General features: G+C 34.9%; 1 protein-coding gene across 11 annotated transcripts in view; it reads right to left on the bottom strand.

Annotated features, from left to right (window-relative positions):
- Window positions 1-11,949, bottom strand: part of MYNN (myoneurin) — a 41,571-nt gene that overhangs the window by 20,497 nt on the left and 9,125 nt on the right. For 4 of the 11 annotated variants that reach the window (XR_014314377.1, XR_014314378.1, XR_014314379.1 and 1 more), the window contains exons 5-8: window positions 9,307-9,485; window positions 8,333-8,416; window positions 7,231-7,317; window positions 5,228-5,548 (exon numbers count right to left, since the gene is read on the bottom strand). Coding sequence is in view for 2 of the 11 variants with exons in the window: in XM_082741694.1 (XP_082597820.1) it covers window positions 5,286-5,548; window positions 7,231-7,317; window positions 8,333-8,416; window positions 9,307-9,485 (613 nt within the window). In the remaining 9 variants the exon portion in view is untranslated. Of the gene's footprint in view, window positions 1-2,645; window positions 5,549-7,230; window positions 7,318-8,332; window positions 8,417-9,306; window positions 9,486-11,949 lie in introns of those variants that run through there. The other 7 variants (XR_014314373.1, XR_014314374.1, XR_014314375.1 and 4 more) reach the window with 5 other exon arrangements.

The raw sequence follows: 11,949 nt of genomic DNA, 5'->3' as shown, positions 1-11,949 counted from the left end.
GACAAAAAATGATCCTGTACCACACTGCTTTTCAGCTAAATAGTAGTATTCAATGTCTTAACTACTCAAACCATATCCACCTAACTTCTACTCCTGCTATTAATACAACTGCCTTCTCCAAGTGTCATCATGCCCCCATTACCCAACCCAAAGTTGTCTTTGATTTGCATCCTATTTCATTTCTCTGTACTGTATGACCAGTACAAAACACTTGCCTTCTTAAAACTTGCACTACCCTGGTGTCCTTCTACTTTTTAATCTCCTTTTTTATCTTTTGCTCATTTTTTAAAAGGAGGGTCCACACCCCGTGTGGAGCTAAAGCAGGTCTTAAACTTACAACCCTGAGATCAAGGCTTGAACTGAGATCAAAAGTGAGATGCTTAACTGAGCCACCCAGGCACTCCTATCTTTTGCTCGTTCTTTAAATGTATTTCCCCAAAGATTTTTTTAGCTTTTGTTCTTTACCATATCCCACGGCTGCCTTAATCATTTCTATTGCAGTAATTATTAGCCTTATGCTACAAGATCCGTATCCCTAGCTTTAACCTCTCCTAGATTTGGGGCTCCATTTCCAAGTACTGCTAGACATTTTCACAAGGCTATTGTACCACCAAACAAATTCAGTGCATCTAAAATAAAGTCTTCTCTGCCATAAACCTCTTCCTTATCTTCCCTATCACAGTTAATGGCATCACCACCTTCTTAATCATTAAGGATCAAAACTTAAGGTGTCTCGGGGCACCTGGGTGGCTCAATGGGTTTTAAACCCTCTGCCTTCGGCTCAGGTCATGATCCTAGAGTCCTGGAATCGAGCCCCACATTGGGCTCTCTGCTCCGGGGGGAGCCTGCTTCCTCCACTCTTTCTCTGCCTGCCTCTCTGTCTACTTGTGATCTCTGTCTGTCAAATAAACAAATAAAAATGTTAAAACAAAACAAAATTTAAGGTGTCTAAGTCAGGGTTAACCGCAAGGAAAAGAAACAGATTCAAGACTGTCTAAGAAGAGGGGGATTTACTGTGTGGATGTAACAGGAAAAAATAACTGGCACCCAGGGGATAAGGAAATAAAGCATAAAGCTACGCCAGCTCAAGAATGGGACTGCAAAGCCAGACACCAAGGCCACACCAATCTCTCACAGGCAATCAGTGGCTTGGTTCTGTGAACCTATTTCATTCCCTTGCTTCACTCTATAGATTAGCTTTCTCTGCTTATTCATCATTTCCTTTATATTTCGCCAGTTCTAAATTATCTTTTCACTTACACGTATGCCAAAACATAACAGTCTCTGAATTTCAGAGCTCAAATTATTGAGAATCTAACTAGCTCAGTCAGACTTAAGAACTGTTTCTCCCTGGTAAGGTGTTCAATTAAGCTCTGGACATTGATATGGAGTCATATATTATAAATGTGGCTGTCTAATCCTCTAATCCCTGCCCTTCAGCAGTCAACTGTGCTTGGGTGTGTGAGATTATAGGAGTTACAAACCTAGTTGTTCAATCCTACTCCTTCAGCACAGGTTAAGGACAGAGGACTATTTCATGTAAGATGGTGTAGGCATAGCGCTGGATATGTCTTTGACTCCTATCTCCTCCCTGTTTCATACTTTCTTCATTTGGCCTATTTCAGTTAGCTGTGTGCACATTCCTTCCCATCACCATCATCCATCTCTTCTGGTTTGTCTATGCAGGGGAACAATGGTCCTTTTTCTGTCCATTCAACTCTCACTGACTGCTCCGTAGTTCCTTCCTTGTCTTCCCCCATTAACACTTGACATTCTGCCTTGTTTTACTGCCATTATAGTCACGTCTGTCTTTCCCATTTGACTTAAGGGTGGCATTTATCTTATCTTTGTTAGGTTTATGTATCCTGATCTCAATTTTCCAGTATCTGAAATACTGGCCAGACATTTTTTTTTTTTTTAAAGATTTTATTTATTTATTTTGACAGAGAGATCACAGTAGTCAGAGAGGCAGGCAGAGAGGGAGAGAGGGAAGCAGGCTCCCTGCTGAGCAGAAAGCCCGATGCGGGACTCGATCCCAGGACCCTGAGATCATGACCTGAGCCGAAGGCAGCGGCTTAACCCACTGAGCCACCCAGGCGCCCCCTGGCCAGACATTTTAATCCAAATAGATGTTCACATCCATGATGTTTACTTTAGTATATTCTTCTTGAAATTAAACACCCTATTTCTAGATCGTTATTATGTCTACCTGATAATCACCAAATTCCTTAAGCAAATATACCAAATCTCTCTTGAATGAATGGAGCAGGGGTCGCAGAGAATCAAAGAGTAACCATATCACTGTCTCAAGAAATTAATGTTCCAGTAACTAAATCTCCATAGTGTTCATAAATAATGAGTAAAAATGTAGAATTTACTAGGCGGTATTTCTAGGTAAATTCTAAAGACTCAAAAATCTGAGTATAAAATGGAAATTTCTATCAAGAGCTTCAATTTTAAATGCTTCCCAAAAGAAAACCAAGAAACATTTAGGCTATCAGTTCTCAAAATCTGGTTACATTAAAAGACCCGTGGAGATTTTCTAGCATGTACTTCCCAAAGGCCTAAGGAGGGGTGGGGCTTGGCTAGTATTATTTTTAAAATGTTTCTGATATGCATCAAATGTCAGAACAGTTATTCTAGGATAATTTTAAAAAACAAGAACATGTACATTGTCTTTATAAATGTACATTTCAACTACTCTCATTTGTACAATTTCAGCAGAACTGAAACATACAGAAGTAATAAACTTTTACAAGAGAACGGATGGAACCTTTTCTTTAAAAAAATTTTTTCTAAAAGTTGTCTATCAAAATCAATCTATAAAATTAAACATAAAACAAATACCATTTAAAAACAGCAAAAAATCATTTATATATAATCTATGGTTTCTTTTTTAAAATTCTACAGTCTAACAATACAGTAGAAATAATCTAATACATACAAAATTATTTTAGAAAATAATTTCTCAGTAAGATCTTCAACATCCTAAACAGACTTTCAAAAATGTAGTCATATTTAATTAAGAATAGACTTCCACAAACTGTATTGTAACAAATATATTTAAAAATGGGCATAATTAAAATGGTAATTATGAGTGTTAGGATGATACCAGATACAACTGAAATATATCCACATTATGATAAAGAAGAGTATAGCATTATGAGAAGAATGAAAAGACAGGAACCTCAGCCTTTGAGACTTACTATATGTAACTATGGAAGAACACCAAGCCATGTCAATTTAAAATAGAATTATTTTAGCTATGAAGCAGATAACGTGATGAAGAAAAAGCACAATAAATCAACCTTAGCCATTCCAATCCAGTAATACTAAAAATAATAAGTTTGAAGACTAGTCTATGTAAATGCTAACTACCATCATATTAGTGGAAATTTGGTAACTACTGCTCTCATAAAATTTTGAAATCACTGTAGATTTTGAAATTTTATTCTTTAGATGCTTGGATTAATGAAGATGTGAATTAAATATAACCTCTCCATTTCAGCAGACTTCTTAAAGAGGCTGAGTCTTTTAATTTTCTTTAATTTCTTCACATTCCAATAAATTCCTATTGAATTTAAGCCAGAATAGATTAGTTGAACATTTTGTAACTTTGTAAATTGTATTTAAACCAGTATATTAATACACAAGCATAATTAGATTTCTTCGATAAATTATTAAATACTAAGCTTGATGTCTATTATACAAAGGCAACAGTTCAAAGTCTATTCAGTTAAGTCAGTCCCACTGGTGGCAATCCATTGTGAAAATGCTGACTGTGTTGGGAAATGGTCACAATCTCCACAAGAATTAAGGAGTTTTACTATATCCTCTTCTAGTTGGTTCCTCTGACTAAGATGCCAGAGAAAATACAATTAAAGAAATCAATACCCAAAACCTCACATTAAATTTATTATAGGTGTAATTTAAAGTCAGAAAACAAATAAGCCACAGCTAAAGCAATGGCAGAAATAAGAAATAATGTCACCATGGTGTTTGATCGGCAGTATAGGAATTGACTCTGTGGAACTGATAATTTAATGTCCAAAGATTAGGCAATAAAATAAATCAATTATGTGGGAAAAGTGGAATGGGGAAGACTGGTAGTGAATATTAGAATGATATTCTATTTTCTACATTCAGCAGGAAGGAAAGAGACTACTGTGAAATTATGACAACAGCCAAATGTTATGGTTTAATTTATAAAATTTTAAAACTCAAAACTCACAGAAAACTTAAATATAAAATAGTAAATAAACTGGCTTTCTGGTAACTCAAATGTTTACTTATAATTGAAGCTGGTTTCTTAACTCTCTTTGTAATTATTATGTGTCAATTCAGAGGCCAAGTGATTTAGAGTATGCATTAAGTTTATATTTAAAAAATTCCTTTTAGAGCTTAGTATTTTAAAAAGATTATAACAGGTGTAAGAGAGGCTTATCAAAAATTCTCAAAACTCAGTATATTTTCCTCATCGCCAGTAATCTAGAAACCTATTAAAACATAACCTGAATCACATTTTTAAACTGTCTTTTAACAAGGTAAAAAAATCAAATGATCTATTCAAAACTCATTTTGCAAAAGTAGTCTAGGATAACTCAGTTATTGAGTCGAAAGTACTGAAGCTTGCTTTTCTCCAGAATACTGAATTCTAAAAGAACAAAAACGTACATACAGTTTTCTAGCTTTTAAGAAAAACACTTTTTAAAATTCATTAGAAAAGTTACCTCCAATGGAATATATTAAATAGCACAAGTCTTTCAGTACCTAAACTCTCTTAAGTAGAAATATGAAAATTTACTTCCCCCCCAGAATTTATGTATTGATCTATGGGGCTGGGTAACTGCAACATTCTTGGCCGGATACTATCCTGGATTTTGCTTAAAATTTTGAGGGAAAAAAAAAACCTAAAAAATCCCACAGGTCAAAACTGACTCATATAAATGGAAAGACTCCACTTCAATAAATGAAAGGCAATTTAAAAATGCAAAATAAACATGAATTAAGGCAGCTCTAAAAGAAAATATAACTTACCCATGCAAAATAGTACTACTACAGTATAATTCACTCCTTAACACGCTGTGTTTATAATCTAGACATAAAAGCTAAAAATCAAAACAAGCGTTGCAGTTACGATGCAGCATCAGGTGTTTACTTCAGTGAATGAAAAATAATGGTCACAACTCAAATGAATGGTAATTTAACATGAACATATGCACCTTACCAGAGATGTTTATGTTTACTACCAGAGACGTCTTAGCAATTCCATATTCCTCACAAAGTCAGTATAACTGCTGTAAAAAAATCAACTGTGGTTCTGAATACCCATTCACAGTTGATCTCAACAATGTATCTGATGTAGGAGACTGATTATCTGTGACAGGCAGAAGGATGTGGTGGTCCTCAGTTCCAAGTGGAAGAGATAGTGGTAAAGTCATATCAGAAGGTTTCACATCCAATGTTTCTGATAACGGACTTTTTTGTATAGAATCTTGTTCACTCAAGGGATGATCCTCTATACTAGAATCCAGAACTTTATCTGCACCTAAAATAGAGGGAAACAAATTTAGGCTATCTTTGAAAACCAAACAAAACCCCACAGACTAAATCTGCTTACCATTTCAGAACATTGCATTCCAACCTCCACACCTTTTACTCATGCTGTTTCTCTTACACTGATTCACATTCATCACCTATTCAAATCCAATAGGGGCCTCAAGCCTAGGTTCAAGCACAAACTTGAAATTAAAATGGACTTAACTGTTCTAGACTAGGGTGAGCTGTTATCTATTTTATCACTCGCTTGTCAATTTTTCATGTGCCACCTTGCGATATCTCTCTTACTGCTACTGATCATTCTACTTCAGTATGCCCTGAATTCTCAACCAGACTATAAATTCCTTAAGGGTATAGATCAAGTTATGCTTCCCTAATTCCTTAAAAGTACTTAATAATAGTGCTATATACATAATAAATTTGTTTGCTGAACATATTAATTAGTTCATACTATTCTCTGAGTTCAAGTTCAGAGGTATGGCACTTTTGTTTATTTCCAGAAGTGAGAAATTTAGCTCCACTTAGGGAGTGATTATCACCCTGACCATGATACACTTTTGACTTCAAATTTTCCATCAGCTTTATCATACTCCTGTCACTCCAAAGTACTTACATGATTTCAATCTCCCGGTCTTCATTAGACAAAACTGCCTATTAACTTTCATAAAACTGTACTTCTCTGTTCTTGCCAAACCACTCTTCAGTTCAACCAGCCAAGAATGTAACCTGCACTTCCCAACGACTCCTCTTACAATGCTCTCTCTGCCTGAGACAAATGCTCTTTTTCCTATCTCCATCCTTCAACCTTCAAGTTCCCTAGAATTAAGCCTTTCCAAAACTTACCACAGAAAGACTTTATCTCTTCTTTGACACTTTTGTATCTCTATAATACCCTACATTTTATCTTGTAATCACAGTTATTTAGCTTTCTGGTCTCCCACACTAGACTGCAAATTCTTTGAGGACTAAGAATGTGCCTTGTTCAACTTCATGTATCTTGCAGTAATGTGTACTTTGGAGGTAGAGGCATTTTGTGTTTGTTCAATTAACAACACTGCAGTTTTCAGAAGTTACTGACTTAATCCTTATTATATTTCTATTCACCATCAGACTTGTTAACATCTCTACACACTGAAGAAGCCTAGTATTTTGTTTCTAATCATGACAAACACAGTAAAACTTTTTCAAAGATTTATTTTAAGCAACAGACTTAAAGTTTTATAGTCTATCCTTCCATTTCTATGTAACAATTTGGGGCTACCTATTCCCCTATTTATATCTTTCTATTATATTCCTTCTTATAGGTCTCTGGATTAGGGCTCATGATGCCCTTTTCTTCACATAACTATAGTTATTCCCAGGTAACCCAGACTCTAGTATGGAGAATAGTGATAGATACATATATATATGTTTTTTATATTCTTTCACTCTTGAAACTCCATAAATCAGGTTTTTAAGAGGAAATATCTCAAGTATTGTTTATTAGAAAGTCAATATGGAAAGAAATTCTTAGTGAACTTATCTACAAATTATGAAGCTCCCTTCCTAATATGGGTATACCTAATTTTCAAAAATATATACCTAATTTAAGCTGTCAAAATGTGCATCTCAAAATTTTAGGAATAGCACCAATATGAGAGCACCAAATTTTTATAAAACACAAACATTTACCGGAATGGACTTTTGTTTTGTGCTTCTTTAAATTTTTAATATCTGTGTAAGAATTTCCACATAATTCGCAGATAAATGGCCTTTCTCCTGAAAAGCAAGTTAAAAAGTTTAAGCTCAATATCTTAGAAACTGCTAAGACAAAAATATCAATGCCTATGAACAAAGTGCAAACACTACTATACTGTTTAAATTTAGTTTTAAATGATCTTTTTAATCACTTGGTTATAATACAGTGAAATGAAAACTTCTATACATACTAGGCACTCCTTTACTTTATTAACAAAGCATCCCCATTTCTGGGAAAATGGAGCATGTTTATTAACAGAAATTTAATTACGCTTTTAATTCTATTAGACATTTAGTGAGTGTGAGTTATCTGCCAGACCCTAAGAGGAACAGCTAAGGGAAAAAAGTGTAATTATGGTTTCTGCTTTCTGGCAGCTTACAAATTAGAAAATCCTTTAAAAACGGTGACAGAATAAAATGCTACAAAATTGTAATTCCTCTGAAATAAGAACTGTTCAATGCTTTATAAACAAAGAGCGTGAGAAAATAGATGCTTATTAAATGTCTACTAGGTGCTCACATTACTCTAGATAGGAATCGTGAGGAATAATTTTAAAAATAAAAAATCACAACAGTATATTTTCACTTTTGATTTCATTTCAAAATGGCATTTTCCTTTAAGTTAATTTGTTCCATATTTTCTTCATACTACACAATACTATTACAAAAAACATGTCAATGCTAAGTTCATTCTGAAAACCTGCTTACTGAACGCTATTTGATAAGAAAATATATTATCTTGATATTATCTATTCCTTTTCATTTCTTGGTATACCTGTGCAACTTAATCCAAATTAATCTAAAAACTATTATTATCTGGCATATTAGAAAGTCTATACAATTCTAGACCAAATTTAATTAATACTACTTCAAATAACTAAAAAAAAAAATCAAAGCAAGTAAAGTTAATATTTATACATTACTATAGGTAGAGTATGACTAGATACCATATAGTCCATAATGGTTTAAAAGTCAAGGTTTACATAAAAAGAAATTAGAGAGAACCAAAAATAATACGTTCTCCCTAAACACAGACCTGTATGGGATCGAAAGTGTTTGTTGAGCTCTCCTGAGGAAATAAAACTTTTCCCACAAATACCACATATGTATGGTTTTTCACCTAGATGGAAAATAAAAGATAGCGAAGTGGTGTACTATACCAATATAATATTTATCAATTACAATAATCTAAAGTAACCTGAATTTAAATTAAAACCTCTTTATATATTGTATTTTAGAGGTATCTTCAGTGTGAACCTACTTAGATGAACATTAGTAATTATTTTACACTGTTCATGTAACCTGATGCTTTTCATATAATAAAACTTGATTTCTGCAAAATTCTTCCAGTAGACTAGAGTTGGGCAAGAAGTTCAATTTTTATATGATTACAAACATATGATTAAAAATTCATCAATCCATTACTTTCATTCTTGCTACCTACTATATTAAGAAGAGTAAGATTATTTAGGAAAGATCTGTTTTTAAAGGTACCCTATCAAAACTGAAAATAAACTTTGAGTATGATTTGCTTCAAAACTGATACTCTGCCTCTGAAGTATCCATTTAATTTGCAAATCATAGAATGTCTGCTTTTCCCTTAGGAAAAGTCCTAAGAAGTCATAAAAATCTATGTTCTACCTAAACCCACCCTCACCCCATAATTTCACTCTACAGTTTTACCCAAGAAAAGTAAAACAGAGGCTAAGGAGTTTTTCTAAGGTCATAAAATATAACTCAAGTTTATATCCTGTCAAAACTATCTGATTTTAATGTACACAAGTTAAATGATAAAAAAAATTCCAACCACCATTATTACTCTAAAAAATAAATCTGCTTTAATAGCTAGTATTTATGTGAAAACCACAAACACAAAAAGCTTTAACAAGCACAAACGCAACAGATATACAACACAAAGTCTATAATCTATTTTCCTTAAGGGCTCAATTTCCCTTTTTCTTTCTTTTATTTACAGCTTTTCCTTATTTTAAACATCTGTCAAATTCTTACCTGTATGTTTTCGAGAATGAGTGATAAGAGAACTAGAGACAGCAAATGCCTTCCCACAAGTATCACACACATAAGGCTTTTCTCCAGTATGCCTACGAACATGATAGGTCAGTGTGCTGGCTTGAGCAAATCTCTGTCCGCACCTATCACAGACATATGGCTTCTCTCCACTATGCTTCCTATTCATAAATAAATATAAAGTTATAGGCTGGTAAGTAAAACAATTTGGGCCAGTCTCTGCAATAAACATCTTTCATACAGTTTTCACGCAGTATTTTATTTCATCTTAACAGACCAAAAATACTATTTAAAATTAATAGTTTCAATGTAAACTGTCAAAAATAAATGTTTTGGTTGTTATCAAAAAACCTGTTCTAAAATTAGTTAACAAAAAATTGTGCCAAGCAATGAGGTATCACCTCACACCAGTCAGAATGGCTAAAATTAACAAGTCAGGAAACAACAGATGTTGGCGAGGACGTGGAGAAAGGGGAACCCTCCCACGCTGTTGGTGGGAATGCAAGCTGGTGCAGCCACTCTGGAAAACAGTATGGAGGTTCCTCAAAAAGTTGAAAATAGAGCTACTCTACGACCCAGCAATCATACTACTGGGTATTTACCCCAAAGATACAAATGTAGTTATCCGAAGGGGCACATGCACCCAAATGTTCATAGCAGCAATGTCCACAATAGCCAAACTATGAAAAGAGCCTAGATGTCCATCAACAGATGAATGGATAAAGAAGATGTGGTGTATATATATATACACAATACTCTGTAGCCATCAAAAAATCTGAAGTCCTGCCATTTGCAACGAGATGGATGAACTAAAGGGTATTATGTTAAGTAAAATAAGTCAATCAAAGAAAGACAATTATCATATGATCTCCCTGATATAAGGAATTTGAGAGGCACGGCAGAGTCTTGGGGGGTAGGGAGGGGAAAAAAATGAAACAGGATGGGACCGGGGAGGGAGACAAACCATAAGAGACTCTTAGGAAATGAACTGGGTGGGGGACAGATAGGGTGGCTGGGTTATGGACATTGGGGAGGGTATGTGCTATGTTGAGTGCTGTGAATTGTGTAAGCCTGATGATTCACAGACCTGTACCCCTGGGGCAAATAATACATTATATGTTAATAAAAAAAAATTGTCATCATCTTTATATGGTTGTCAAGTATGCCCCTAATACCACAGGCAATTATTTTCACTTGTCCATTCATGCCTTTTTTTTTTTTTTATAGATTTTATTTATTTATTTGACAGAGTTAAAGAGGGAACACAAGCATGGGGAATGGGAGAGGGAGAAGCAGCAGGTCTCAATTCCAGCACCCCAAGATCATGACCTGAGCTGAAGGCAATCACTTAACAACTGAACCGCCCAGCCGCCACTCACTCACTCTTTAAAACTCTTTCCTTAGCCGATGTCCTTGCTTCCTGTTTTACTGAGAAAGTTTAAGCAATCAGAAGAAAATTTCCACCATCCCAACTCTCCACCTATAGAGGTACTCATGTATTTGCTGTTCTTTTCTTAACTCTAACATGAAGGTGACCGTTCATCTGAACTCAACTACTCCTATTTGCATAATGAAGATACTATCCTATCCCCCATTCCTACTCAGTATCACTCCTGTATTTTCCTCCACCATTCAGTTTTCCCATCCCATTGTATCACAGCATAAATATACTGAAGTCTTCAATCTTTAAAAAAAAAAAAAAAAAGACCCCTGACCTCTTTTGCTCCTCCATTTCTCTGCTCCCCTTTATCAAAAATTTGAGTCTCCAACTGTTTCCACTTTCTTATCTACTATTCTCTACTAGTCTCTGCTAACATTGCTTTTGTTAAGAGCACTGCTGACCTCTCACTCTACTAAATTCAACTGAATTCTTAGTCTTTACCTCCCTATCCTCAGAATTTGACAGAGCTGACTGCTCCCTTCTGGAATAATTTCCTTCACTTGGATTCCAGGGAAGTCTGCTCTTGGTTTTCCTCCCAGACTGGCTGTTCCTTCCTAGTCACCTCTGGGTGACTCTGACTCAGTCCTCTGGTATCTTTTCTATCCACATTCATTACCCTGGTGACCTCATTCATGTTATAGCCCTAAATACTATCAATACACTGAAGACTCCCAAATTTGTACCTTCAGCTCAAACCAGTCCCCTGAGGTACAGATTTACATAACCAATGTATATCTCCATTCAGATGTCTAATAATCACCTCAAATTTAACATGTTTGGATCTCCAGTCCCTCTTAAACTGCTCTATCCACAAATTTCCATTTCAGTTAATATTAATTCTATCTAAGGCTTGGGTCTGTAAGCCTCAGAATTATCTTTGATTCCACTCTTCTTTCCTCCTTTCATACCCAACATCCAATCTGCAGCAAAATCTGTTGTTCTACCTGTAAAGGTATGTCTAGAATCTGACAATTACTTATCTCTTCCACAGTTACCACTTTGGCCTGTATCATTATCACTCTGACTTGGATTTTTTCTATAGCTTCTTAACTGGTAACTTTGCTCCCATTCTTGCAATCTTACATTCTTTTTCTAATATTGCAGCCAGAGTCATATCCGTCAAATGTAAACAAGATATATTACTTACTTTTCAATCTCAAGAGTAAAAGCTTTATAATGACCTA

The sequence above is a fragment of the Mustela nivalis genome (assembly GCF_964662115.1).
Source record: "Mustela nivalis genome assembly, chromosome: 1".
Taxonomy (NCBI): domain Eukaryota; kingdom Metazoa; phylum Chordata; class Mammalia; order Carnivora; family Mustelidae; genus Mustela; species Mustela nivalis.
The sequence above is the reverse complement of the archived record's forward strand: the minus strand, read 5'-3'. Positions and strand labels throughout refer to the sequence as shown.